At 50.9% G+C, this 27,962-nt stretch overlaps 3 protein-coding genes across 5 annotated transcripts; 1 reads left to right on the top strand and 2 right to left on the bottom strand.

The window, feature by feature from the left end:
* Positions 1-1,108: 1,108 nt before the first annotated feature.
* LOC721152 (uncharacterized) lies at positions 1,109-7,139 on the bottom strand. The gene has a single exon (XM_077969731.1). The coding sequence runs from the start codon at positions 5,682-5,684 to the stop codon at positions 4,110-4,112; it is 1,575 nt and encodes a 524-aa protein (XP_077825857.1). The 5' UTR covers positions 5,685-7,139; the 3' UTR covers positions 1,109-4,109.
* On the top strand, positions 5,193-12,209 carry GEMIN4 (gem nuclear organelle associated protein 4). 2 transcript variants are annotated; one of them, XM_001084635.5, is made up of 2 exons: positions 5,193-5,291; positions 8,793-12,209. In XM_001084635.5, exons 1-2 carry the CDS (start codon positions 5,282-5,284, stop codon positions 11,957-11,959), a joined length of 3,177 nt encoding a protein of 1,058 aa, XP_001084635.2. In that variant the 5' UTR covers positions 5,193-5,281; the 3' UTR covers positions 11,960-12,209. The 2 variants fall into 2 exon arrangements, with proteins under 2 accessions (XP_001084635.2, XP_014973640.1); XM_015118154.3 differs by lacking the exon at positions 5,193-5,291 and adding an exon at positions 7,154-7,414.
* Positions 12,210-13,776: 1,567 nt separating this feature from the next.
* TLCD3A (TLC domain containing 3A) lies at positions 13,777-24,060 on the bottom strand. Of its 2 annotated transcripts, XM_028835838.2 has the most exons (5): positions 23,703-24,060; positions 23,289-23,372; positions 18,552-18,753; positions 15,987-16,082; positions 13,777-15,478 (listed from the first exon to the last, which is right to left on the bottom strand). In XM_028835838.2, exons 1-5 carry the CDS (start codon positions 23,822-23,824, stop codon positions 15,209-15,211), a joined length of 774 nt encoding a protein of 257 aa, XP_028691671.1. In that variant the 5' UTR covers positions 23,825-24,060; the 3' UTR covers positions 13,777-15,208. The 2 variants fall into 2 exon arrangements, with proteins under 2 accessions (XP_028691671.1, XP_077825908.1); XM_077969782.1 differs by lacking the exon at positions 18,552-18,753 and having other exon boundaries at positions 23,703-24,047.
* Between the last annotated feature and the right edge of the window lie 3,902 nt (positions 24,061-27,962).

The following is a 27,962-nucleotide window of genomic DNA, read 5'->3' as shown; positions in this document are numbered from 1 at the left end:
CAAAATTAGATGGGAGCTCGAGACCAGCCTGACCAACATGGAGAAACCCCATCTCTACTAAAAATACAAAATTAGGTGTGGTGGCGCACGCCTGTAATCTCAGCTACTCAGGAGACCAAGGCAGGAGAATCCCTTGAACCCGGGAGGTGGAGGTTGTGGTGAGCCGAGATCACACCATTGCACTCCAGCCTGGGGAACAAGAGCAAGACTCCGTTTCAAAAATATATGTATATTATTTAGATATTCATTAGATCTGCAAAAACTAATTTTAAACTAAAGTTATTACTTTCCCACATCTGGGGGATGTGATCAATTAGAAAATGAGGATATAAGAAAGATAGCTTTGCCCAAGCTGGTGTTTTGTTTTTGGTTTTGAGACATTGCTCTGTCACCCAGGGTGGAATGCAGTGGCTTCATCATGGCTGTCTGCAGCCTTGACCTCTCAGGCTCAAGAGATCCTCCCACCTCAGCCTCCTGAATAGCTGGGACCACAGCCACGTGCTACCACACCCAGCTAATTGTTTGATTTTTTGTGGAGACACTCTCACTGTGTTGCTCAGGCTGCAAGCTGGTGTTTTAAACAGATGAAGCTGGAAAGTTCTTCAGCTTCTCCAGAGTTGTTTTTTTGAATTGTGGGGTTATGGAGCTTACATGTAAATACAAGTGTACCTTGAGTTAAATCTCCAGAAAGATTTAGAATGGCCGTGTTGCCAGAGCTCTCCTAGTTAGCCTGCAGGAGTGTCTGAAGTCCATGTCTGTCTGACATGTTACCGGAATTAACCCAGGGATGTTCAGTGCTCCTTCATGTGACTTTCTGGCTATCTCACCTGCCACTCAGTGCCGCTGTGATTTAGCAGCCAGAGTTTTCCGGAGACCTCCAATGTGTCTGTTGAAATTCAGGGTAAGAGTTGAGAAGTTTCCCTGTTTGTTCTAAGAGGTCTTACCCTTACCTTAGGCGAAATCAATAGTAAATTTACTCTGACTTTAATGATCAATAAAGAAGTGCCCTTGCTTCATCCTCTTTATATAAAGCAATAGAGTCACATGGTTCAAAAATCAAGACAATATGAAAAGGTATTTTAAACCAGATAAGTGTCTGAGACAAGTCTTGCCCATTTAGAGGTTTATTTTGCCAAGGTTGAAGATGTGCCTGAGAAGGAGACGCAACCACAGATCTGTGGCCCACACTCTTTCCAAAGAAGATTTTTAGGGCTTTAGTATGTGGGATATGATGAGGTTTTTCTTCAAATAATCTGATCAATATTTTATTCTTTAATTCTTAGTACCCCCCATTTTTATCCTTTTTTCCTTTGTTAGATGCCCAGGCATGCCACAGTACCAAGTGTTATCAGTGCCAGCTCACATTCCTTTCCTTATTTGGAAAGAGGACTAACTTTCTAGCTCATTACAGACACCCCTTCCCCTTCCTTTCCACTTTCTTTTACGTGCCCACCCTATCTAAAAAAATCAAGTGTTTAGCCAAGTGGGATTAGTTTAGATTGTACGACCCGACCCCGGCCAATGGAAAAAGGTACAGGGGCAGGACTTGTGTCAGGAATAAAGGCTCTTGTGCCCCTTTGTTCAGGTGTGCTCTCATGGCAACTGGCCAACGAGGCACCCCTCTGCGCAGAAGTAAAATTGCTTTGCTAAGAATCCTTTGTTTGAGTGTTCAATTTCCTTAGGATTTTGAGCGTTATTCCTAACAAGTATTTAAAAGGGAAAGAGCAGGAAGGGAGAGAAGAGGGAAAGGAAAAATAAAGGAGGGTAGGTAGGGAGATAAGTGGTTACATTCTTGTGAGGCTTTGATTAGCGCTCACCAAATCTACATGTCATAGTGAAAGGAGGGGGTAGAGGAACAGTTATGCATTCAGCTCAGTGAATCTACATTTAGCGCTCACCAAATCTACGTCACAGTGAAAGGAGTGGGCAGAGGAACAGTTATGCATTCAGCTCAGTGAATCTACATTTAGCACTCACCAAATCTACATGTTACAGTGAAAGGAGTGGGCAGAGGAACAGTTATGCATTCAACTCAGTGAATCTACATTTAGCACTCACCAAATCTACATGTTACAGTGAAAGGAGCAGGCAGAGGAACAGTTATGCATTCAGCTCAGTGAATCTACATTTAGCGCTCACCAACTCTACATGTTACAGTGAAAGGAGTGGGCAGAGGAACAGTCATTTATGCATTCAGCTCAGTGAATCTACATTTAGTGCTCACCAAATCTATGTGTTACAGTGAAAGGAGCAGGCAGAGGAACAGTCAGTTATGCATTCAGCTCAGTAAATCTATATTTAGCGCTCACCAAATCTACATGTTACAGTGAAAGCAGCGGGCAGAGGAACAGTTAGGCATTCAGCTCAGTACATCTACGTTTTGTCTCAGGGCTGGTGAGGGATGGTTTCTGGTGTTGTCTTTGTCCCTTACCTATGAAGATAAGCTGTTAATTTATATTGTCGGGTGAGGGAGACCACCTGGGGAGATATGTGGCCTTCTGTCTTATAGCTTATCTGTTTAGGAACAAAAGGAAAAGTTTTTTGCATGTTCCATGACTCAATTTCCAAACTTAACTTTTCCCTTTGGCTTAGTGAATTTGGTCCCAAGATTTTATTTTCCTTTCACAGTATACCCCATGCCCATCAATCCCATTTTCCCTGCATCCTATAGGTAACCCCTTCGTAAGCAAATACAACTAGATACATCCTTATTTTCTCTCTTTTTAAAAACTTTATCTTACTGTTACTTTCTGCTATCCTAATTATGGCACATTTTTACTTTCTAGGTTCTGTGATTTACAGAGTGTTCTGGCTATATAGACAGCTTCTAAATTGTCACCACATTTTGGAACAAGATGTATTATTTTTACTATTTACATTTAACATGAATCATGATCCGAAGTGCACCAGAACGTCTTCATAACATTCACCAAAGAAGAGAGGGCAGCACTGCTCTTCTCCAGTGTAGCTCTCGCCTGGTCCAGTTACCAGAAATAGTTCTTTCATCGCTGTGATGTCCTGGGTGGGCTTCATTTTTTAGTAATGTACTTTGTCTATAACAACTTCCTGCAACTATGTGAACAGATCTTGAAGACACACAGTGAGGTCTGTTTCCTTTGTCCTCTTAAGTCTTTATGGTTGTTGCTTCTATTGTTTTATTGGTCCCAATGAGAACTGGAGCTGACCTGATGTCATGATCTGTGAAAAGAGTTTCTATTAAGGAAGAAGTACCAGGAAATCCCATATGCCACTGTAGACCTGCCTCTCTCGATACCATTCACTATTCCATACTCCAGCTGCCATGCACAATGGTTGTGCATTGAGGCCCCCGTGATCATTAACAGGAGTAGAAGCTGGGTTCAGACACTCTGGCACTTGCATAGGTCAAGGGCTGTGTTGTGCTCTTGCAGCAAATCCCACATAGACATCCATATGCATATTGTCCCACCAACATCCCCTAAGCAGAAACCAGGGTTAAGTACGAACAGTCCCGAGAACATTTGGGTTGCCCGGCCTTAGGTGAGCCTTTCTGGGGCTGGGATTTTGACAGCACCTGCTCCATTGTTTCTCAGCTGCTGTGTTCTGACCTATCAATTGTTTCACCGCACTATCATCACGGAAAGCTTGGTCTCCCTCAAAACATGAACTTGGTAGGCCCTGTGTTCCAGTGGGGGCTTTTGGACTTTAGTGTTTAGGACAGAGTCCCGCTCCCCTCTGTGGTGTTGGGGTATTAGTGAATCCGCCTTGAAGAGAAAAGGGGCTGGGGCCTCAGCCTCCCAAGAGGCCGTCACTGGAGAATGGTCTCCTGCCCTCAGATCTTGGGCGTTTCCACAGCACACTGTGCCCCTCTCTCCTGCCAAATACCTACATACGCTCTTGTAATAGGAGGGCTGGGAACTCCACCCAAAACCATACAAAAAGCCAGTCTGTGTATTTGGACGCCTCCCCAGCACTCAGTCACCGAGTTCCTCCAGTTCCTCTGTTCCAACAGCAGTCGGTCACTCTCACGCAGTTTAAGTGATTTATTGATGTCTCGGCTAAGCTTGCGACAGTTTCAGGACGTTTCAGCCATCAAGGTCTAAGAATCCCTTTCCATTCCCGAGGAGCCCTCAGCCAGCCTCTTCCTTCTTCACCTCCTCACTCTGGCCGCGTAGCCCCTCATGGCGTCCATCTTGGACACCCCTTTGTTCGCGCTCCATGCCGCCCACTTCCTTCTTCAGCTCCTCACTCTGGCCGCCTAGCTCCTCACGGCGTCCATCTTGGACACCCCTTTGTTCGCGCTCCCTGCCCCCCACTTCCTTCTTCTTCAGCTCCTCCACTTTGGCCGCGTAGCTCCTCATGGCGTCCATCTTGGACACCCCTTTGTTCGCGCTCCAAGCCTCCCACTTGGCCCTGGCCTTCACGTCTGAGGCCGGAGGGGCGGGGATGCCGCAGTCGCCCTGGGTGGCCTGTTTGTAGAGGCCGTAGATCAGCAGCTTCTCCGGATCGCTCACAGGACCCTTCAGCTGCTTGAGGGCCGCGCGCGCCAGCTCGAACTCCACTTGGCACATGAGGGGGTGGAGGCGGTGCCTGGTGCTCGAAGCTGGAGGTGGAGAGTTGGAATGGCGGTTACTACTCGATCTCAGGGGGGAACGCAGGCAGGCACACGATGTTTGTGTTTTCTCAAGCACAGGCTGCAAGCTCGGGGTCCCGCGTACTGGCGCCACCCCACCACGTTTGGGCTCACACGGTGCATTTTCTGGGGAGGAACAGCCGTCAAAAGCGTCTAGGATCCGGGCCGCTGCTGTCTGAAGGGGGCGGCGCCGCGCGGCAGGAGCGCGTTGAGGGACTGTGTGGGGGGCGGACTGGACGCGTGGGAGTGGAAGGCTCGCGCGGTGCGGCCGCGCTGGGTAGTGGGCGGCCCGCGGGAGGCGCTCGGTGGCGGTGAGCTGTGTGCGGGGCACGCCCGGGGTTACCGGGTGAGGGTGAATGCGGGGCCGGGGACTCGTGAGCCGGACCCGCTGAGACCCCGGAAGCGGGCCAGGGCAGGGGACGGTGCGGAGGGTCTGGGGAGCGACGCCTGGTACCTGAGGGTGGGTGGGAGGCCTCTGCCGGAAGGCGGCGCTGTGCGCTTGGCGCGCTCGTTCGTGAGGACTGCGCGTGCGCAGGGGAGACTGTGGGCGGGGCCTGAGCGCCGCCGCCGTGGCGCCTGCGCCGTCCATTGTGCTGTGCGTCCCGCGCCGCGTTCGCGTTCTCGGAGTAGAGGGGGCGTTAGCCCCGCTCGGCCGCCGGCGTCGCCGCCATGGACCTAGGTGGGTGTCGCGTCTCCTCAGCCCCGGGCTGCGTCTCGCGATGCGCCACCGGGACGGTGCCGCCCCGTCGCGTCTCCTCCTGCCGCGCACGCTCGCTTGGGCCCGGGCCAAAGCGTCCACCACGTCGGGGCGGGTCTGGGGGTCCCCGGGTGGCCTTGACGGGGGTGGTCCGGGTCCCGCTGCGCGTTGGGCCGGGTCTTGCCCACTCCGCGGGAAAACACCGAGCAGACGTAAAGTGAGAGCCCCTGGAAACGCCCGGGGCCCGGGGCTCGCGCACGTGCTTTGAGAAACGGGCTTTCTCCGAGCACCCCCGGGTGTCCCGGCGGCCTCATTTTCTGAACGGCAACTGCGTTCTTGAGCAAGCGTCTTAGGCTCCAAGTGTCTTACGCTCATCAGGTTTCCTCATCGACAGAGCTGGGGGAATGACAGTGTGTCTCCCCACTGAGTGTTGGGCGACTTTTCATGGAGATCGCCGAGGCACAGTGTCCCGTGCAGGGCTGCGCGGGTCACACCGCGGTTGGGGCGGCTGTGTTCCTGAGGCGTCACTTTCTGAACCTGCGTGCGTCCTGATTCAGAATCTTGCAAGGTCTGGGAGAGGGGGAACCCTGGAACTAGGAGCTCCCTGCTAAGCCTCGACACAGGCTGCTAAGACCAGGAGGCTGTTCTGGGAGAGCTGGGGGTGAGGCACCCCGAGATGTGTCAGCAGTAGTAGGCTGGGGGGAAATGGTCTGTTCCCCGCCCCCAGAGAGCTCTTCAGGAGCGGTATGGCAGAACTCTTAGGGCTTGGAGCCCCTTAGCCGTAATTGCTTCCCAGCCCCACCACATCCAGGCGGGGGCACCCTCAGCAAATCGTTTCTGCGCCTCAGTGTCTTCTTCTCTAAAACCGGAATAATAGTCCTCAAAAGGTGGTTGTGAATCGAAGAGATCTTACATGTGCACCACCTAGCACCGTGCCTGGCATGGAGTAGGCGCATAATAAACCTTAGAAGCGGGCTCTGGTAAGCACTAATTAACCATCCGTGATGAAGCACCGGAGTGTTTTCCAGCTAGTAACTGACTTACTACTTCAAACTGTGGGTACTTACTGCGCCTGGAAGGCAGGTGTTGAGGGCCAAACATCTGCTCAGCTAATCCAATAATGCAATAAAATAAAATTTACAGCGTCAGGAGGGACCATATTTTGGGACCCTGGGAGAGCCTCCTGAGCCAGAAAGAAGGGCCGTAACCCCCAGAGAGGTCCCCTCTGCAGCCTGACCTTCCCTGGGAGTCAGATTCAGCCACTGTGAGCTGAGATGGATTGCCTCCACAAGTGGGTTACATAGTGCTGAACCCTTGTCCTGCTGCTGCTCTCATAAATGGTGGGAAGGGTAAGATGGTCCTTAGTTTCCTGGAGTCAGCGTTTTCTCTGCTGGTGTCTGGCCTGGGAAAATGGGGAATATGAGCTCTCGTGGGCATGAGAGACTGAGGAAGGAGTAGCATCTCTCAATCCTAGGAGAGGGGAGAGGCCTCAGGAATGAGGAATAGGAAGCAGTATTTGTACCCTCGTTTTAGTTTCTAGGCCAAAGGAAACATGCCTGATAAAGGCCTATATCCTTTGATGTTTCTGAGCTGGGGGAGGCAAAGAATAGTGACAAGATTCTGGTCCTGCCAACTATGAAAAGGTTTGGGGAAACCAACATTTACTGAGTACCTAACTAGACTCTGTAACCCGATTCTTATTGTAGCTGTATTTATCTATCATAGCGTCCCGGAGAGATGGGGTCAGGAGATAGCAATACCAACCCCCTAGAAAGGGCTTGACTGGTATATATCACATGATCCTCAAAGTTATAACATGAAGTCTGTATTATCCCCACATATGCAGAAGGAAGGCTTGGAGAAGCAACTTGACCAAGATTACATCCTTTTTTTTTTTTTTTTTTTTGGAGATGGAGGGGGTTCTCATTATGTTACCCCAGCTAGTCTTGAACTCCTGGCCTCAAGGATCCACCTGCCTCAGCCCCGCCAAGTAGCTGGGATTACAAGTGCTAGCCACTGCACGTGGCCAGAATCACATTGTTTTTAAATGGCTGAGCTAGGATTTAAACCCATGTCTGATTAAACATCCCAAGATGCTTTCCATGGTAAGTCTGTGTCAATCGTTAGTTCCCTGAAGGAAGGCTTAATCTAGCACAGTATTTTCTGTATCTACTCCCTGGTTTCTCCCACAGAGCAGGGCCATGAGTAGCTTGTTTTTGACCAGAAGGAGCTGTGGGGTGGACTGTTTACCTGAAAGGTAGAAGAATGTTTGAGGCCTGTTCCCAAGGCAAGGTTGTAAAGGGTGAAGGCAGGGCTTGTCTGATTCCTTCTGTGCCCATTACTCCATGGCTGTGTGATTGCTCTGTGCCCATTACTCCATGGCTGTGTGATTGCTCTGTGCCCATTACCCTGTGGCTGTGTGATTGCTCTGTGCCCATTACTCTGTGGCTGTGTGATTGCTGTGTGCCCGTTACCCTGTGGCTGTCTGATTGTGTGCCCGTTACCCTGTGGCTGTGTGATTGCTTCTGTGCCCGTTACCCTGTGGCTGTATGACTGCTTCTGTGCCCATTATCCTGTGGCTGTGTGATTGCTGTGTGCCTGTTACCCTGTGGCTGTGTGATTGCTTCTGTGCCCGTTACTCTGTGGCTGTGTGATTGCTTCTGTGCCCGTTACCCTGTGGCTGTGTGATTGCTCTGTGCCCTTTACCCTGTGGCTGTATGACTGCTTCTGTGCCCATTACCCTGTGGCTGTGTGATTGCTTCTGTGCCCATTACCCTGTGGCTGTGTGATTGCTTCTGTGCCCATTACCCTGTGACTGTGTGATTGCTTGTGTGCCCATTACCCTGTGGCTGTGTGATTGCTTCTGTGCCCATTACCCTGTGACTGTGTGATTGCTTGTGTGCCCATTACCCTGTGGCTATGCCCCCTTCATCTGTCATGAGAAGCTCAGCTGTCATGTCCTGTGGTACATGCTCAGTGGCCCCTGTAGTTTGCCTTCCTGCTATTTCTAAACCCCTCTCCCCACATCCTCTGCTGGCCCACCCTTTGCTGGAGGGTCTGGCCTCAGCAGCCCAGCTTTTTCTTTTCACACACTTTTCCTGAAGGATCTCATTCACGTCTTGGTTCCAGTGATCCCTCTGGGCAGATAACTCTCAGAATCACATTTCCCAGCTGACTTCCCTCCTGAACTTCCACCCGGCATTTCCATTGCTGGAGGACGTCTGTCACACCTGTTCTGATTCTCCAGCATTCCCTATATGTGACGCCACCCGGTTCCCAGGCTGGAGAGCTCGGAAGCCATTCTGGATTCCTCGGCCAGGTCCTTCTGACTCCAGCTCTGCAGTGGCTCTTGTAGCCATCCCTTCTCCCCTTCCACTGATGTCATTTAAAACCCTTGTCATCTCTAACCATGACCACCTACTAACAGCAGTGGCCATCTGGAAACATTTTCACTACACTCTTATTTGGCTTGTCTACGTGCAGGGCCCTTGAACATCTGTGAAGAAATGACTATTCTGCATGGAGGCTTCTTGCTGGCCGAGCAGCTGTTCCGCCCCAAGGCACTGGCAGAATTGACAAAGTCTGACTGGGAACGTGTTGGACGCCCCATCGTGGAGGCCTTAAGGGAGATCTCCTCGGCCGCAGCACACTCCCAGCCCTTTGCCTGGAAGAAGAAAGCCCTGATTATCATCTGGGCCAAGGTTCTGCAGCCGCACCCCGTGACCCCCTCCGACACGGAGACACGGTGGCAGGAAGACCTGTTCTTCTCGGTGGGCAACATGATCCCCACCATCAACCACACTGTCCTTTTTGAGCTGCTCAAATCCCTGGAAGCTTCTGGACTCTTTATCCAGCTCCTGATGGCCCTGCCCACCACCATCCGCCATGCAGAACTAGAGCGCTTTCTGGAGCACGTGACCGTTGACACTTCTTCTGAAGACGTGGCCTTCTTCCTGGACGTCTGGTGGGAGATGATGAAGCACAAGGGTCACCTGCAGGACCCCCTGCTCTCCCAGTTTAGTGCAATGGCCCATAAGTACCTGCCTGCCTTAGATGAGTTCCCCCATCCTCCAAAGAGGCTTAGGTCAGACCCAGATGTGTGCCCCACCATGCCCCTGTTGTCCATGCTGCTCCGCGGGCTGACGCAGATCCAAAGTCAGATCCTGGGCCCGGGGAGAAGGTGCTGTGCGCTGGCCAACCTGGCCGACATGCTGACCGTGTTTGCGCTGATGGAGGACGACCCCCAGGAGGTGTCTGCAACCATGTATCTGGACAAACTGGCCACCGTGATCTCCGTGTGGAACTCGGACACCCAGAACCCCTACCACCAGCAGGCGCTGGCAGAGAAGGTGAAGGAGGCAGAACGGGATGTCAGCCTGACCTCACTGGCCAAACTCCCCAGTGAGACCATTTTCGTGGGCTGCGAGTTCCTGCACCGCCTGCTGCGGGAGTGGGGGGAGGAGCTGCAGGCCGTGCTCCGCAGCAGCCAGGGGACAAGTTATGACAGCTACAGGCTATGCGACAGTCTGACTTCCTTCAGCCAGAACGCAACGCTCTACCTGAACCGCACCAGCCTGTCCAAGGAGGAGAGGCAGGTGGTCTCTGAGCTGGCGGAGTGTGTCAGGGACTTCCTGAGGAAAACGAGCACGGTGGTGAAGAACAGGGCCTTGGAGGACATCACAGCTTCCATCGCCATGGCCGTCATCCAGCAGAAGATGGACCGTCATATGGAAGTGTGCCACATTTTTGCTTCTGAGAAGAAGTGGGCCTTCTCGGAGGAGTGGGTAGCCTGCCTGGGGAGTAACAGGGCCCTCTTCCGAGAGCCAGACTTGGTGTTGAGGCTGCTGGAAACAGTGATAGACGTCAGCACAACTGACAGGGCCGTCCCCGAGTCTCAGATCCGGCAGGTGATCCACCTGGTCCTGGAATGTTACGCAGACCTCTCCTTGCCAGATAAAAACAAAGTCCTTGCAGGTATCCTGCATTCCTGGGGGCGAAAGGGCCTCTCTGAAAAGTTGCTGGCTTATGTGGAAGGTTTTCAGGAAGACCTCAATACGACTTTTAACCAGCTCACTCAGAGTGCCTCCGAACAGGGCTTGGCGAAAGCTGTGGCCTCCGTGGCCCGCCTGATCATAGTGCACCCGGAAGTCACGGTGAAGAAAATGTGCAGCCTGGCTGTGGTCAATCTTGGCGCCCACAAGTTCCTGGCCCAGATTCTCACTGCCTTCCCTGCCCTTCGGTTCGTGGAAGAGCAGAGTCCCAATTCATCTGCCACGTTCATGGTGTCATGCCTCAAAGAAACCGTCTGGATGAAGTTCTCTACACCCAAGGAAGAAAAGCAATTTTTAGAGCTCCTGAACTGCCTGATGCATCCCGTGAAGCCCCAGGGGATTCCAGTAGCTGCTCTTCTTGAGCCAGAGGAGGTGCTGAGGGAGTTTGTCCTGCCTTTCTTGAGGTTAGATGTTGAAGAAGTAGACCTCAGTCTGAAGATCTTCATCCAGACTCTAGAAGCAGACACGTGCCGAGAGGAGTACTGGCTCCAGACCTGCTCCCCGTTTCCACTCCTCTTCAGCTTGTGCCAGCTCTTGGATGGCTTCAGCAAATACTGGCAGCTCCCCAAGGAGAAGCGGTGCCTCTCTTTGGATAGGAAGGATCTGGCAATCCATATCCTGGAGCTCCTGTGTGAAATCGTATCAGCCAATGCCGAGACCTTCTCCCCGGACGCCTGGGTCAAGTCCCTGTCCTGGCTCCACCGCAAGTTAGAACAGCTGGACTGGACTGTGGGCCTGAGGCTGAAGAACTTCTTTGAGGGGCACTTCAAATGTGAAGTGCCAGCCACACTTTTTGAGATCTGTAAGCTTTCGGAAGATGAGTGGACCTCCCAGGCCCACCCAGGCTACGGAGCCGGCACGGGGCTCCTGGCCTGGATGGAGTGCTGCTGTGTCTCCAGTGGCATCTCAGAGAGGATGCTGTCTCTCTTGGTGGTGGACGTGGGCAATCCTGAGGAGGTCAGACTGTTCAGCAAAGGCTTTCTGGTGGCCCTGGTACAAGTCATGCCTTGGTGCAGCCCTCAGGAGTGGCAGCGCCTTCACCAGCTGACCAGGAGACTGCTGGAGAAGCAGCTTCTCCATGTCCCGTATAGCCTGGAATATATTCAGTTTGTTCCCCTGCTCAACCTGAAGCCGTTTGCCCAGGAGCTGCAACTCTCCGTACTCTTCCTGAGGACTTTCCAGTTTCTCTGCAGCCAGAGCTGTCATAATTGGCTTCCTCTGGAGGGCTGGAACCATGTGGTCAAACTCCTCTGTGGCAGTCTGACCCGCCTGCTGGACTCAGTCAGGCTGATACAGTCAGCTGGCCCTTGGGCCCAAGGACCAGAGCAGGACCTGACCCAGGAAGCCCTGTTCGTTTACACCCAGGTGTTCTGCCATGCTCTGCATATCATGGCCATGCTCCACCCGGAGGTCTGTGAGCCACTCTACGTTTTAGCCTTGGAAACCCTCACCTGCTATGAGACTCTGAGCAAGACCAACCCTTCTGTCAGCTCCTTGCTCCAGAGGGCGCACGAGCAGCGCTTCTTAAAGTCCATTGCTGAGGGCATCAGCCCGGAAGAACGGCGCCAAACCCTGTTGCAGAAGATGAACAGCTTCTGACCTGCGCGGGGAGCTGGGCCCCAACATGGCGGGTCTGCAGAAGATCAATAGCTTCTCACCTGCACAGGGGGAGCAGAAAAGCTGGGCCTCAACATGGCGGGTCTGCAGAGGCCAGACCCGAGCAGCCTGGACTTGACGGTTACGTGAAACTGTCCCCAAAAAGTCATGGCAATAATGGTGTACAGAAAATAGTTTGTTGGGTATTTATAACGTACAAACTATCATAAAAATTCTCCTCTTTTGCATCTCACTTTGTCTCTTCTAAGTCGGCCTCAGCAATAGCCCAGGATTAAGTATGCTCTGAAATTGGGCTTAGTGTCTTCAAGATCAAATGCAGCCAGGAGGAACATGTTCATAACTGGACTTTTCCATGCTAGATTTTGGCAAATAAGCCCAAAGTTGAAACCATGTGAGTGGAAAAAGCAGTACAGGGTACGTATAACCCCCTTCAAGAGTTATTTCGTCTTTTATTGTTTTTTCTTGAGGTATCTTGGAAAGGACAGCAGCTTGGAAAATAATCCAGTCCAGCCCTGGTTCTGCCTCTGGCCATGAGATTGCTGTGCCCGAGAGGCCTGCACAATTCTAAAGTGAGAGGATTGGAGGACCAAGATAAACTCAGCAGCGAGGGGCTAGGTTAATGACCTCAAGAAAATGGGTCCCCTCTGAATTGAGGAGTGTGTACAGTCTGTTGCTCAGGCTGGCTTTGAACCCCTGGCCTCAAGTGATCTCCCACCTCAGCCTCCTGAGTAGCTGGGACAATAAGCACTCCCACTCACCTCCCATACAGTCTTAACTCCATCTATTCAGTCACCCGCAAAGGGGCTACTGTGAAGACGAGACCTGGCAAACCCAGCGGAGATGTGCTGAATGGATGAGTCACGTTAGCTTCTGCCTTAGGAGGGGCTGTCGAAGTTTGGATGAATGAATGGTTTGGATAAGGGAATGACGTGTGCAGGAATGTAAAAAATGAGTTTGGGCCGGGTGCGTTGGCTCACACCTGTAATCCCAACACTGGGAGGCTGAGGTGGGAGGATCACTTGAGACCAGCCAACATATGAAGGCCCTGTCTCTTCAAAAAAAAAAAACAAAAATTAGCTGGGTGTGGTGACACACAACTGTAGTCCCAGCTACTCAGGAGGCTAAAGCAGGAGGATCACTTGATCCTGGGAGGTAGAGGCTGCAGTAAGCTGAGATCACACCACTGCATGCCAGCCTTGGTGACAGAGTGAGACCCTGTCTCAAAAAAAAAAAAAAAATTGAGAGTGGGCTAGACATGGTCACTCACACCTATAATAATCCCAGTGCTTTGGGAGGCTGAGGCCCGAGGATCACTTGCCAGGAGCTTGAGACCAGCCTGGGCAACCGAGATAACCTGTCTCTACACAAAGAAAAAAAAAAAAATGAGTTTAAGGTGTTTGAGGTATGAGGAAACAGAATTGGCTAGGGAAATTTTTATTGTGTGAGATGAACAGGGGGAAAAGAGTATGTCCCATCACTACCTCCATATCCACACCCTCCTTCCCAGTGGGGCATCACTCAGGTTCTCTCCTCAGGTAAAGTAGGCTTGGCTCCTTGACCAATAATCGGGCTTCCACTCTCCCAATTCTTAGGAAGAAAGGGTCTCAAGTTACATGTGACCACTATATGCTTGAACTCTGGGAACCTTCAGTGTATTATTGGGACCATGAACCACACAAATAGGTTTGAGTAAGGTGTGAGCTAGACCTTTCTGGAGGCTGACAGCACTCACAACACACCCCTCTGCTAGTTACATGGACATAGACGTGGAGCTACAGCACACAGCAGCCGGTCAGGTTGGGTCACAGGATGATTCTTACAGGAAACTGATATCGATGTATTTCACAAATGAGAATAAGTTGGGAATGTTAGTGCAATTTAATCACCATAAGGGTGACTTAAAGATACACTGATAGTTTAAAAAACAAAAAAAAAGACAATTAAAAAATAAGCGTTTTGTTCTTTAAATGGCACCCATTAAAGACTAAACAGTCAAAATGAGACAGATCATTCAGTCCTTTAGACATTCACAACTAATTAAAAGGCACTTTAAAAATCCACTTTTTAAACTACCACTTGAGAACACATGGTAGCACAGTCTCAAACGCATCCTAGTTGATAGGGAATGATGAGTGTTGGCACCAGAAAATCCTGCTTGCAGAAGGGGGTGCAAGTGTCGGTCCACAGGACAGCCTCTGGCCAGGCTGGCTGCCCTCTCGCTCTGCAGCCTTCTGTGGCTAAATGGCAGGACACTCACACAGGAATGGGCCTTGGACCACAAGCTCTGGCGTATCAGGAGGCTGAGTACTCAAGTATTCTGCAGTCTAGATGACACATTTTGTGGTTTGGAGTACAGAAGTTGGTTTTCACATCACATGAAAAGGACGGTGTCATAGAGTGGGGTTACCCAGTAAACATCTACCAGAGCCTTCATTTCATGTTGCCCGTGTAGTTTTTATGAGCATGTCCTCTGCATGTGGATATGGGGAAAGCTGGGCATGAAGGAGTGTGTTAAAAAGAACAGTATCTGTGACTGACTGCAGTAAGCTCACAAGTTTGACACTGTCAGACTTACCAAGTCAGCTTGCAAAGGTTGTGCTGGCCTTTTGGCCACACTATCTACTCAGGCTCCCATCCTTGCCTCCTGCCTGCCCCCACCCCCAGCCCCACCCGTGAGACTTCTGATTGGAAGTCAGTCAACTCTGACCCATGGATGAGAGGATGACGCAAAGAACCAATGGGTTATCTAGTAAACGATCAAAAACTACCTACCCACAGTGATTGTCCCAGGCCAATGTCACAAGAAGACATTACTTGCTTCTGTGGGCCCAGTGCCGTGGGTACTGCCCTGAGTGGTTGGAAAGGTAGGTAGCTGCCGATATAGGGACAGGCAGATGCACAGACGCTTATCACCCTGGTCCACCGATCACACCCCATGCTTCCACCTCCCAGAGCTCTTGAGATAAGACCCAAAGGATCCTTGGGCTTGCATTAAAACCACTTTGCTGTCCGTGGAGGTCTGACAGGACTCAATAGTTGTTACTACAAAAGTGCTTTAGCAAATAGGGCAAGTTAGAAGAAGGAGGTAATACGAATATTCTTTAGAAAAACTCAAATCCATCTGCTTATCAATACCCAAAAGTCTGAGGCCACCCAGGGCACAATTCGGTCCATGGAATGCTGAGTGGAGGAGGCAGCTGGTGTGAGGCTGCGCCCGACTCCCAGGAGCATTTAGCCATCCTTTTTGGCTTGGGGAGTGTCAAAGAGCCGGACTGCCTTCCTGCACAGCAGACAGAACCAGTAGAGCTGAGGAGCTATGAGGAAGGCATTGGCCATGTTGCAGTAGAAGGGGATGCTGAAGGGTACTTGGAGCAGGCTTAGTCCCTGCTGGCGGCCATAGGACCAGTACATGAAGGGGAAGAGAAGGATCCGACAGCAAAAGAAGGTGGCCAGTGTGAGGATTCCATTCACCTTGTACAGAAGGGTGTGCTGCTGCTTTAGCTGCAAAAGAAGAGGAAGGAAAAAGGTAAGGTCCCTAAGAAGCTGGGCATCAGGGAGCGACTGGCCCAAGTCCCACCACAGTGAAAGCCATGCAGGTGCAGGTGCTCATCAAGACCTCGGCTGTCAGATTCCCTGGCGCCCAGATGTTTGTCTAGTTTTCTAACACTTGGAGAAGACATTCTTGAACACTATCATACTGATATGTACAGATAACCTCATTTTCCCCAATAGTGATGTTGAATTTGACCCAGGCCACCCAGCTAACAGGAATATAGAAACCATGGATTGAAGTATGTGACCAGGGAAAAGATAGAATGAACTGTATCAAACTTAAATCAAACCTACAATTTCATCCCCATTGGCTGAGATGACCAGCCGACCTGTAAGGCTGTTGAAGGATCTCCCATCCCACTCTTCCTGGCATTAGGGATTTCTCCACACCTACCATCTCTGAAGGAAAAGCAGAATCCACTCCCTCCCACACTCCTGCCATTTCATTCATACATGCCTGAATCAGAACCCTGCCCAGTGACACAAATGGAGTGCTCAGTTCTGCCATGAAGATGCAGCCAACAAAGAAATCCCCGAGGTCTCCCCGAAGGCTCTGCAGATGACAAAACGAAAAGGGGAAGTAAGTGGAAGTTAAGAAACCACCAGAAGTAAAATTCCAGCGGGGGCTATTGAAAAGGGTAACCGTGAAGGGCAAGGGCAGACCCAGTTACTGTCCCGCGGCTTCCGTGGCACCAGCACTTTGATGGTCCAAGCCCTAGGATCCAGAGGCAAATTCAGACAGGATGATGGCATCACACACCAAGCTCTGAATTTTGATGACAGCCGGAAGGGAACGCTGCAGCCTACTTTTGTGTATCGAACTGAGTCATGCCAAGACACTCAGCCTGTTCGGTTCAACAAAATGTGCCAGGTCCTGGGCTAGATGTTAGGGTCTGAAAGCACCCTAGATGTTCTGGTTTCTAGATGGTAGGTCCCAGAGACTTCTTAAAGAATTTAGTGCACGTTACCTCTTTCTTTTTATGTATTTGTTTGTTTGTTTATTTTTGAGACAGAGTTTTGCTCTTGTTGCCCAGGCTGGAGTGCAATGGTATGATCTCAGCTCACTGCAACCTCTGCCTCCTGGGTTCAAATGATTCTCCCACTTCAGCCTCCTGAGTACTTGGAACTACAGATGCACATCATCATGCCCGGCTAATTTTTGTATTTTTAGTAGAGATGGGGTTTCACCATGTTGGCCAGGCTGGTCTCAAACTTCTGACTGGGATTACAGGCGTGAGCCACCTCGCCCAGCCTCCTTTTTCAAGAAAGCAATAAGCATGGTAAAATATCAGCTCTGCCACTTAGTACCACTGAGTGATATAAGAATACTCTTAGAGCCCCCATTTCTTCATCTATAGCTAATAGTTTCTAATATTTAGCAAGCTATGAACTTTTAAATCACATGCCTGGCAGGGTGCAGTGGCTCATGCCTATGATCCCAGCACTTTGGGAGACCGAGATGGGAGGATCCCTTGAGCCCAGGAGTTCCAGATCAGCCCGGGCATCATAAGGAGACCCCATCTCTTTATTTAAAAAATAATAAATAAAACATGCCGGCCAGGAGTAGTTGCTCACGCCTGTAATCCCAGCCACTTTGGGAGGCTGAGGCAGGTGGATCACTTGAGGTCAGGAGTTCGAAACCAGCCTGACCAACATGGTGAAACCCTCTCTCTACTAAAACTAAAAAAATTAGCTAGGCATGGCGGCGTGCACCTGTAAACCCAGCTACTCAAAAGGCCGAGGCAGGAGAATCACTTGAACCCGGGAGGCAGAGGTTTCAGTGAGCCAAGATTGCACCATTGCACTCCAGCCTGGGCAACAAGAGCAAAATGCCATCTCAAAAAATGAATAAATAAATAAATGAATAAATAATAAAAATAAATAAAACGCATGCCTTCCCCCTGGCAGGCATTCAAGAACCAGGAGTTTCCCCTCAGCTTTCCCATTGCTTTTCCTTGTTGGGTGGGCTTTTATGGGGAAATGGATCTGGGGAGAAATTAGTAGGATATTTGTTTTGAGAATCTGTGTTTTGTGACGTCAGAATAATCCACACAGTGCTCTCTGGCACTGTTGTGTTGCTTTGTATTATATTTGTATTTTATGTCATTTTTATCTTGTATTGAACTAAGGATAGAACCTCTGACAAACACTAGGGCATCACAGAGGGCTGGGGGTCTGTTAAAAAGAATGCTGGGGCCAGGGGCAGTGGCTCACGCCTGTAATCCCAGCACTTTGGGAGGCCAAGGCAGGAGGATCAATTGAGTCCCCAGAGTTTGAGACCAGCCTGGGCAACATGGAGAAACCCCTACAGAAATTACAGGAATTAGCTGGACGTGGTGGCGTGTGCCTGTGTTCTCAGCTACCTGGGAAGCAGAGGTACGAGGATCACTTGAGGCCAGTAGTTTGAGGGTACAGTGAGCTGTGATCGCACAACTGCACCCCACCCTGGGTGACAGAGTGAAACCCTGTCTCAGAAAAACAAAAAGGATGTTGATGTTGATGTTGGTGAGGAGGATCACGAGCGTTTCACACATAATGGTGTTCCTCCACTGTTCACCTGGGGGAGGTGGCTGCTGAAGCAGCAGGCACAAGGAGAATGGGTGCCTATGAGTGGGAAAGAAAAGAGGGGCAATCCCGACTCCTAAGTAACGGTCAAGATGTCCAGCTCAGGCCAGGTGTGGTGGCTCATGCCTGTAATCCCAGAACTTTGGGAGGCTGAGGTGGGTGGATCATTTGAGGTTAGGAGTTTGAAACCAGCCTGGCCAATATGGCAAAACCCCATCTCTACTAAAAATACAAAAAGCCGGGCGTGGTGGTGGGCACCTGTAATCCCAGCTACTCAGGAGGCTGAGGCAGGAGAATCACTTGAACCTGGGAGGTGGAGGTTGCAGTGAGCCGAGACAGTGCCACTGCACTCCAGCCTGGGCAACAGAATGAGACTCCATCTCAAAAATAAATAAATAAATAAATAAAGACATCCAGCTCAACCCAGCTGCTGGTCTGCTGTCCTGGAAGGCCATACCTGTGCGACTGGCACAAGGACAAAGAGAATGACCGCATGATGTGTGATCATGAGGCGGTTTCGACTTAGGAAGTTTCGAAGCGTGAGGGAGGGCCCACGGTTCTGGTCTCTGGTTCGGCACCAATCACAGAGGTACATGGCGTATGAGTCATAGATCATGTATGGAATCAGAAACCACACATACTCCCGGGCAAGCCAGTGCCTGAAAGAAAGCATATGAATGGCCCGTGAAATCATTGTGGATATCCATTATGAAGGCTCACAGCCAAGCTTGGTGCTTGATCAGCTATTATTACTCCAAATACTTTACAGTGAAGATGTTGCAACTGATAAACACGGAGAGCAGACCACTTTCTGTTTCAGGGCTGATTCATGAGTGTCAAAGGCAAAAAGCAGGCATTCATTCAGCCCACCTGTTTAAGCAGCTTGCTGTCACTACTTGCCTGACTTAGCTACTAATTTGTAATACATGCTCTGGCATTTTGTGATAAAACTGATTTTGATATAGATAGATATACAAATAAATCAACAGCCCCCACAAGAAGCTGGTTTGGAAAGTGTCCCAAATCACAAATCCAATATTTCTGGTTTAACTCCTTAGTTGCTCAACAGTTGGGGGTTTACTGACTTAAATCCTGGAACCTGTGAGTTTTGTGTCTGCATGTAACCCCACTCTACGGAGTTTCTGGGAGGCAACCCTGGCCATTTTCTTTACAATTCTAGAGCTAGCCGGGCGCGGTGGCTCAAACCTGTAATCCCAGCACTGTGGGAGGCTGAGGCGGGTGGATCACGAGGTCAGCAGTTCAAGACCCACCTGACCAACATGGTGAAACCCCGTCTCTACTAAAAATACAAAAATTAGCCAGGCATGGTGACACGCACCTGTAATCCCAGCTACTCAGGAGGCTGAGGCAGGAAAATCGCTTGAACCTGGGAGGCAGAGGTTGCAGTGAGCTGAGATCGTGCCCCCGCACTCCAGCCTGGGCAACAGAGTGAGACGCTGTCTCAAAAAACAAAACCAAAAAAAGCAGGTCTGGAAATAAGCCTGAAGCTCAAGGGCCACATTATGGCAGTTAGGTACCAGGAGAGAGGCTAGGTCAAAAGACAGTTTTCCCATTTACTTGTCCAAAGGGGCTGAATCATTATTTGCTGAATGGAAATAATAGTTGATCACTGTCCTAGAGCAGATTAGAAGGGAAGTCTCTACAATTCATACCACGTGGTTCCCAATGATAAAGAAGCATTCCACAGATGTTTTCTGTCAAGAAACATCTAAACGAAATCACGTACTATCCAAGGATTCCATTCACTTGGTCAGCGAACATTTGATGCACATCCACGGGTTAGGTAGAAGATCATTCAGTTGTATGGTTCTCAAGCTACCTGAACATCAGAATCACCTGCAGTGCTTGTAAGAGCTCCAGTCCCCAGAGATTCTACATTGTAAGCTGAGGGCCCTCAAATCTGTATTAACTTTGTCTCTGATTTCGGACAGAGCCGGTCCACTGAACTGCAACATTGGAAATACAGTCCACAGAGGTACCATCGGAATTTCTGCTCGAGCAACTCCACACTTACCACAGCGTAAATAATGCATAAACAAATCAGGCAAGCAAGTAATGGCAAGTATGACACACTTGTAGGTGAATTCATTAGCCAGGCTCCTTTTTTGTTTGTTTGTTTTTTTGAGACAAAATCTCGCTGTTGCCCAGGCTGGATGTAGTGGCGCAATCTCAGCTCACTGCGACCTCCGACTTGCGGGTTCAAATGAGTAGTTGGGATTAGAGGCACCTGCCACCACATCCGGCTAGTTTCTTTTTTTTTTATTATTTTTAAGTAGAGATGGGGGTTTCACCATGTTGGCTGGGCTGGTCTCAAGCTCCTGACGCCTCAGCCTCCCAAATTGTTGGGATTACAGGCATGAGCCACTGCACCTGACCTAGCCAGGTTCCATGTGACTAAAAAGATGCAGTACTTATTCCAGTGCCCATCTATGGTCTCAGGTGCTTTCTTGAAGCTGTTTCAAGTAAAATACCTACAAACAGCTACTAAAATTTTAGCTGAAATATAACTGGCCTCTCCCCTTGAAGGGAACCTAAGGTTTTCATATTTTCACCAATTCAGAGATGAGATCTGGAATTGTGACTCATGGGTAGACTCCTCTGAAGATTTATGAGCAAGAGATCTAGATTATAATCTTAACCACCACCAGCCTGTGATTTAACTTTCTTTGTAAAATGAAGAAGATAATCCTTGTCTTTACCTGTCAAAGTTGCAGTGAAGATTACATAATTAAATGTGGGAAAGTCGGCCAGGCACCGTGGCTCATGCCAGTAATCCCAGCATTTTGGGAGGCCAAGGCGGGCGAATCATCTGAGATCAGGAGTTCGAGACCAGCCTGGCCAACATGGCTTTACTAAATATACAAAAATTAACCAGACATGGTGGCACATGCCTGTAATCCTAGCTACTCAGGAGGCTGAGGCAGAAGAATTGCTTGAACCTGGGAGGTAGAGTTTGCAGTGAGCCAAGGGCGTGCCCCTGCACTCCATCCTGAGTGACAGAGACTCCATCTCAATTAAAAAAAAAGCAGGGGAGGGGGAGTCCTTTTAAATGTTAAAAGGTACTATACAGGCTGGGCATGGTGGCTCACACCTATGATCCCTGCACTTTGGGAGGCCTAAGTGCGAGAACGGCTTGAACCCAGGAGTTCCAGACCAGCCTGGGTGACAGAGCGAGACCCCATCTAAAAACAACAAAGTACTATCTGAATTAAGTACTTAAATTGAGAAAACAACCTGGAGCTCCCCTTTAAGAATCTGACTAAATCCTTGGCCCCATACCACATTCTGCCTATAATTTGGGGGAATTTATAGATAACTCCTCCTATCTAATCACATTCTATATGAAGACATAAAATGAGAAGGCACATAATAGAAAAATATTTAGTGTATGGTATATGAACCCTGAAAGGGCTTTTCTGGCTGGGCGCAGTGGCTCACGCCTATAATCCCAACACTTTGGGCAGCCCAGGCAGGAGGATCTTTGGAGGCCAGGAGTTCAAGACCAGCCTGGGCAACATAGGGAGACCCCTGTCTACAAAAAAAAAAAAAAAAAAAAAAAAAAAAGCCAGGCATAGTAGTGTGTACCTGTAGTCCAAGCTTGGGAGGCTAAGGAAAAAGGGTGGCTTGAACCCAGGAGTTCAAGACTACGGTCAGCTATGATCATGCCACTGCACCTCAGCCTGGCCAACAGAGACCCTGTCTCCACGGGAAAAAAATAAAGTAAAAATGTGCTGGGTGTGGTGGCTCACGCCTGTAACCCCAGCACTTTGTGAGGGTGAGGCAGAAAAATGACTTGAGCCCAGGAGTTCAAGACCAGCCTGGGCAACATAGTGAGACCCTGTCTTTAAAAAAAAAAAAAAAAAGAAAAGTTGAACCCAGCCACGCAAATATTAACCTCTGGTATCTACAATCAACCTCACTTGGTCTATCTTCTCTTCGCATCTACTATTCATCACCAATAGCCAGTTTTGTTTTTAAAAAGGCAGAAGAGGTGGGGCGCAGTGGTTCACGCCTGTAATCCCAGCACTGTGGGAGGCCGAGACAGCCGGATCACGAGGTCAGGAGATCGAGACCATCCTGGCTAACATGGTGAAACCCCGTCTGTACTAAAATACAAAAAAATTAGCGGGTGTGGCGGCGGGTGCCTGTAGTCCCAGCTACTCGGGAGGCTGAGGCAGGAGAATGGGGTGAACCTGGGAGGCGGAGCTTGCAGTGAGCCCAGATTGCGCCACTGCACTCCAGCCTGGGCGACAGGGTAAGACTCCGTCTCAAAAAAAAAAAAAGAAAAAGGCAGAAGAAAAGCACAAAAATCATGACAGCAGGATTGATCCCAAGTAAGACTGCAGGCTAGAATGAAACAGACGGCCTGCTCAGGCCCCTCGCAGTCCAGTCTCAGCAGATGAGAAGCAGGACTTGGCAGAGCCCACAGGAGAGCAGGGCCTGGAAAGGCCGTTCAACTTTCCTGCACGTCCGACTGTGGTCCTTTAACTTGGGAGAAAGTGAGTGTGATTCTAGCAAGAGCGGTGGGGGAAAAAAGAATTAAAATAAAAAAATAAAAGCACCACCATTGCCCAGGTGTAAATATTGTACAAAGCAGACTATTCTGGTCTTAATTTATGATTTGTTTCACTGGAACTGCAACTAGGTGCACATTTCCTGACCTGCCTGTGGACTGAGCTCTAACAGACATACCCGTGTTCTAAGCGCTGGGAGCCTCTCGATACCCTTTAGCAAATCTGCAGGAAAAACGAGAGCGGCGTTTGCATGGAAAGGGGAGGTGGGTTTGTTCCTGTCCATGGGGGGGCTCTGCTAACCACCCTGGACGTGTATTAGCCAATGATGCTTCAGAGTGGGAACCCAGTGAAACCAGCTACAAGAATCAGAAGCCATACTCCCAAGTCGCAAATGCTTCCACGCTTCTCTCTTTCGTGAAGGACCTGGATCCCTGGCCCACGCTGTCCGCTCACACCACCTGAAATCAGACTCCGCCTCTGTCGTCCTCTCTCATTTCCGCGGACTTTCTCCTAAGCTGGGGGTGCTCGAAGACTCCGGAGAGGAAGAAGGAGCCCATTGTGCAGCCAGCTTTTCCCATTAGTCAGCTATCTAAGCGCGCGTGTGAGAAAGAGCCACTGAAAGGTGACATTTGCAACAAGCCCCTGGCCCGGGCTCTTACCTGCCGGTGATCACGTCGTCGCAGGAGCGAATGATGACGATCCCCGAGCCGGTGGCCAGCACGGCGTGCACCGAGGAAACCAGCCTAGCGCGGGCGGAGAAGAAAACAGCGCGCGCGCTCAGTCCCGTCCGAGGACCGCCGAGAGCCCAGCCCAGCCCCTCGGCCTGACTCTCCCCCGCCGCCGGCAGACGTGGGGAGCGGGCTCCAGAGACTCACCGGCCACTCCCGCCCGCCCCGGCCCCGCTCCCGCCAGGGGAGGACGCGGAGGGGCTTCGGTAGGTCGGGCCGCCGCGCCCCGGAGGGAGCAGCCCCCCGGCTTCCTGCCGCCCCCCTTTTCCGCCCTGGGCCCCGCAGCCGGGCGGGGCGGGGTGGGCAGCGGCCCGGGCCTCGGGGGCGTCTCGGCGGCGCCGGTACCTGGTGCTGATCATCACGCAGTCGGTGCGGCTCCATCCGGGCCGGGAGCGGCGCAGCGCCCAGGTGCAGAGCGCGAAGAGCCCCGGGAAGAAGAGCGCGCCCCAGGCCAGCGTCAGCAGCATCGGGGCTGCGGGTCCGGCCGCCTCGCTGGCGCCGCGTGGCTGGGTTCGGCTCGGCGCGCCCCGGCCCGGCCGCGCGTTTCTACCCTCCGCCCCGTCCCCGTCCCGCCTCCGCCCGGCGCTGGCCCCGATCCCGCGGCGCGGCTCTGCGCGTGACCAGGCCTGGCGGCCGCGATAGGGCGGGGCGGGGTCTCTCGCTGTTCCTGGGCCCCGAGGGTTCCCCGGCGTCCCCGGCGGGCGGAGGCGGAGGCGGAGGCGGGGGCGGGACCGGGACCGAGGCGGTGGCTCCGGCCGGGGCCGCGGCGCGCGCGAGTTCCGAGTCCGCCGCTCCCTCCCGAGCGGCCGCGGGGCCGAGGCGGAGGCGGGAAGGGCCGCGGCTCCCCGGCTTCTGTTCCGTCACCCGACGCGCCCCTCCCCGACCTGCTCTCCTGGCCGGCCCCGGGCGGAGGGGCGGGGTGGGCGCGCGGCCGAGGAAGCCAGGTAGGAGCCCCCGCCGGGGTGGGGCGAGCCCTCGGGAAAGGAGGGAGGGAGGCGGCCTCGTCCGCCAAGCCCTGGTGCTTCTCGGGGGGAGTCTTAAGGATGTGGCCTGTTCCTGTCCCGCCACGATTCCTTTCCCGGCCCCTCCAGCGGCCGCAGCTGCCCCGGGGGGGTCTCAGAAAGCCTGAGGTCCAGGGCCGCCTGCAGCCCCCTCTCCACCTGCACCAGGAGGCCGACTGCGGAGGCTGCGGCTTCTACTGCCCCTCGGCCGTGGATCTCTCCGGAGACACCATCCAGAGACTCAGTGGCTGTGCTGTTGTTCTCAACGTGTCATTTTTTAAAAGGATCGGGGCCGGGCGCGGTGGCTCACGCCTGTAACCCCAGCACTTGGAGAGGCTGAGGCAGGCGGATAACTTGACGTCAGGAGTTCGAGACCAGCCTGACCAACATGGTGAAACCCCGTCTCTATTAAAAGTACAAAATTAGCCGGGCGTGGTGGTGCACGTCTGTAGTCCCAGCTATGCAGGAGGCTGAGGCAGGAGAATCGCTTGAACCCGGGAGGCGGAGCTTGCAGTGAGCCGAGATCAGGCCACTGCACTCCAGCCTGGGCGACAGAGCAGGACTCTTGTATCAAAAAAAATAAAATAAAAATAAAAATAAGTTATCGGGACAGGCGTCTAAACTTGAATGAATTGTAATATATTTCATTCGTGCCAAGCACCAATCACATGGATGAGGACAGTAATTTCAGTATCATTGGCTTCTCTCCTTTAGGAACTTCCAGCTTTATTTTGCTTTGGTCTGTATCTTCCTCAGCTAACAAATGTAGGGGGTGGGAAATACAGTTCATTTATGTTACTACAAATGAAGAGGTGTGACGGGTCTCCTCAGATCACCGTCATGCAAAATGCTGACCAAAATCCCATACGAGGACTTCGGAACAGCTGGGCTCGGCTCTCTAGGCCACGATTTGCTGGTCTGTGAAATGACAGGGAGGTTGGATTACTAGCTCTTTAAAGCTCTAGATTCTTAGGAGTCTAGGACTTTTACAAAGTGGCAGATGATTTCTGTTAGATGCCAGTTAAATTACTTTAACATGGCAGTTAGTGATGCAGGAACTGGTGTAGAGTGAGCACTTGTTTTTTTTCAATTTGGGTTCATTTGTTATGGAGTCTGAAGAGGTTTCTCAGGTTTAAAAGACAGTTTTCCTTTAGCGGTAGTATCGGTTATTAGGTTGTGACCTTTTGGAATGAATGTAGCCTCTAACATCTTCCCATATGTGGTTAAGAAAAGGGACTTAGCCAACAGAAAGGTGGCAGACAGCCTCAAGAAAAGCCTCAAACTTCATCCACTTAGGGCAACATCTCTAACTCCCAGATTCACTGCTGACATACTCAGAGAAAGGAGAAAGCCACTTCAGTTTGGTCCCAAGGTACCTGACAAATGCAGCGCTCTCCATATTTTCACTTTGCTTGTGGACGAAACCAGCTACCTGTGAACTCTCCATTCTCTCCAGGAAAACGACCCTATGAAGTCCACTGTCTCTTTCTTAAGCGTTTATCACAGTGACCTCCAGTGCCAGCGTTTCCAGAGAGTGACAGGTGGTTACAAGTCCTCCCTGCCTTCCCTCCTTAAAGGGAGCAGCACCTTGGCACTGAGTATGCTCACACTTTGAAGTGGTGGGAACCAGTCTCCCCCCACACAAGAAGTTGTTTGTACATCTTGTAAGGCATCTTTATGAATTGAAAACAAAACACGTGTTTCATGTATAGAAAATAGCAAGTAAAGGCCGGGCGCGGTAGCTGACTCCTGTAATCCAGCACTTTGGGAGGCCAAGGCGGTCGGATCACAAGGTCAGGAGATCGAGACCATCCTGGCTAACACAGTGAAACCCCATCTCTACTAAAAATATAGAAAATTAGCCGGGCGTAGTGGCGGGCACCTGTAACCCCAGCTACTCGGGAGGCTGAGGCAGGAGAATCGCTGAACCCGGGAGGCAAAGGTGGCAGCGAGCCAAGATCGTGCCACTGCACTCCAGCCTGGGCCACAGAGCGAGACTCCGTCTCAAAAAAAAAAAAAAAAAGAAAAAACGGCAAGTAAAATCAGTTTCAACACTATGCTCAGTGAAGTCACCAGAATGTTTACGCTGAATCACCATAAAGCTAACAAGCGTCAACATGAACCTTAGCTTTTCCAGCGATCAAACCCCTGTGGGCAAATGATAAAGCCAAACGCAAACCACAAGTCTGGTTTTTACACAAACTTCTGCTCATCCTTCAAAAGTCTGGAATCGGCTGTTTCCTTCTCTCGGGAGGTTTCCAGGTCTGCCTTTGCGTTTGGGTCACGGGCCTGTTGTTTTCTTATTTGGATGTTTCTCCACCAGACTGTCAGGTCCTAGAAACAAGGACTGTGTCTTTCCATTTTGTACCCCCAGTCGGAGGCTGGCACATTCTGAGGGTGCAGGAGGTGTTTCATACTGTCCGAAGCTCATGCCTGTTGAGTACTTACTGTTTCTAGGTCCTGTATCAGACGTTTTGTGTACCTTGTCTCATTAAATCCTCACAACAAATGTTATTCTGTGTGTGTGTGTGTGTGTGTGTGTGTGTGTGTGTGTATCAATCAGCAAAATGAGACTCAGACCAGAGCAATTTAAAAATTGTCCCAGGTGACACTGCTGGTGGCGAGCTGGGATTTGAACTCGGTAGTTTCTGCCTTTAGTTCCATGTGCCGAATGACTATAAATGAGGAGCCTGATAAGTGAGGAGGGAATAATAATTTCTCACAATGTAGTTTCTGATGAATACGGTTCCTAATTATTTACTCATAAATATAAATGTGTGTGGTGAATTTATGGGCTCTCATGCTGCCATGAAAACTGTTCTATGTTTATATGTAACTTTACAAATGTTCAAAGCACTTTCACGTGTATTATCTCACCTGGGTCTCAAAATAACCGAGTGAGGTTGGCTAAACTTATTTCCATGTTACCCGTGAAGAAAGCGACGTGCAGGATGGGCCGCTGACTCGCCACCCTGTGAAGTGACAAGGCTCAGGTTAGAACCTGGGGCTGGATTCGTGTTCCAGGGTGGTTTCTACTACTCCAGCTGTGGCCCTGGGGTTTCACGAGTTTGTCATTACGCTGCTCGTGTGGCTTTCCAGAGTGAACTTTGGGCTACTTAATGGCAACATAAAACTCACTCACCAAATTTAGACTGTCACCCTCTTGAACAGAGAATTTATAAAGCTCCCCATTCTGAAGGGCTACGGGGGGAGGTTTTCCACCTTGAAAGCATGTGGGCCTGCCTTTCCGTCTGCTGTCCCCCATTCCTCTGGACTCCACTCGCTATCATTAGGGAATAGGACACAGGGACTCTCCCCATATCTGCTTCTTGGTTTCTTCAGCCTTAAATGGAAAATACCGTATTTACTTGTAAAATACTTTGCGAGTTCTCAGGTGAATGCCATTAAGATATGTGATGTGTGGGCAACTACCCTTGATCAAGGACCTTTTCCTCCTGTCTCGAAAAATCACAGACATGGCCGGGCGCGGTGGCTCAAGCCTGTAATCCCAGCACTTTGGGAGGCCGAGGCGGGCGGATCACAAGGTCAGGAGATCGAGACCACAGTGAAACCCCGTCTCTACTAAAAATACAAAAAATTAGCC

The sequence above is a fragment of the Macaca mulatta genome, chromosome 16 (assembly GCF_049350105.2).
Source record: "Macaca mulatta isolate MMU2019108-1 chromosome 16, T2T-MMU8v2.0, whole genome shotgun sequence".
NCBI lineage: Eukaryota > Metazoa > Chordata > Mammalia > Primates > Cercopithecidae > Macaca > Macaca mulatta.
This window is presented reverse-complemented; position numbering and strand designations above follow the sequence as displayed.

What these genes read in the sequence shown, in the direction of transcription:
- LOC721152 (XM_077969731.1), bottom strand. Translation starts at nt 5,684, where the DNA reads ATGAGCGTAAGACACTTGGAGCCTAAGACGCTTGCTCAAGAACGCAGT.
- TLCD3A (XM_028835838.2), bottom strand. Translation starts at nt 23,824, where the DNA reads ATGCTGCTGACGCTGGCCTGGGGCGCGCTCTTCTTCCCGGGGCTCTTC. An exon ending in TGCGTGATGATCAGCACCAG is followed by an intron (nt 23,373 to 23,702) that starts GTACCGGCGCCG and finishes CGCCCGCGCTAG; the next exon opens with GCTGGTTTCCTCGGTGCACG. An exon ending in GACGACGTGATCACCGGCAG is followed by an intron (nt 18,754 to 23,288) that starts GTAAGAGCCCGG and finishes GCTTTCTTTCAG; the next exon opens with GCACTGGCTTGCCCGGGAGT.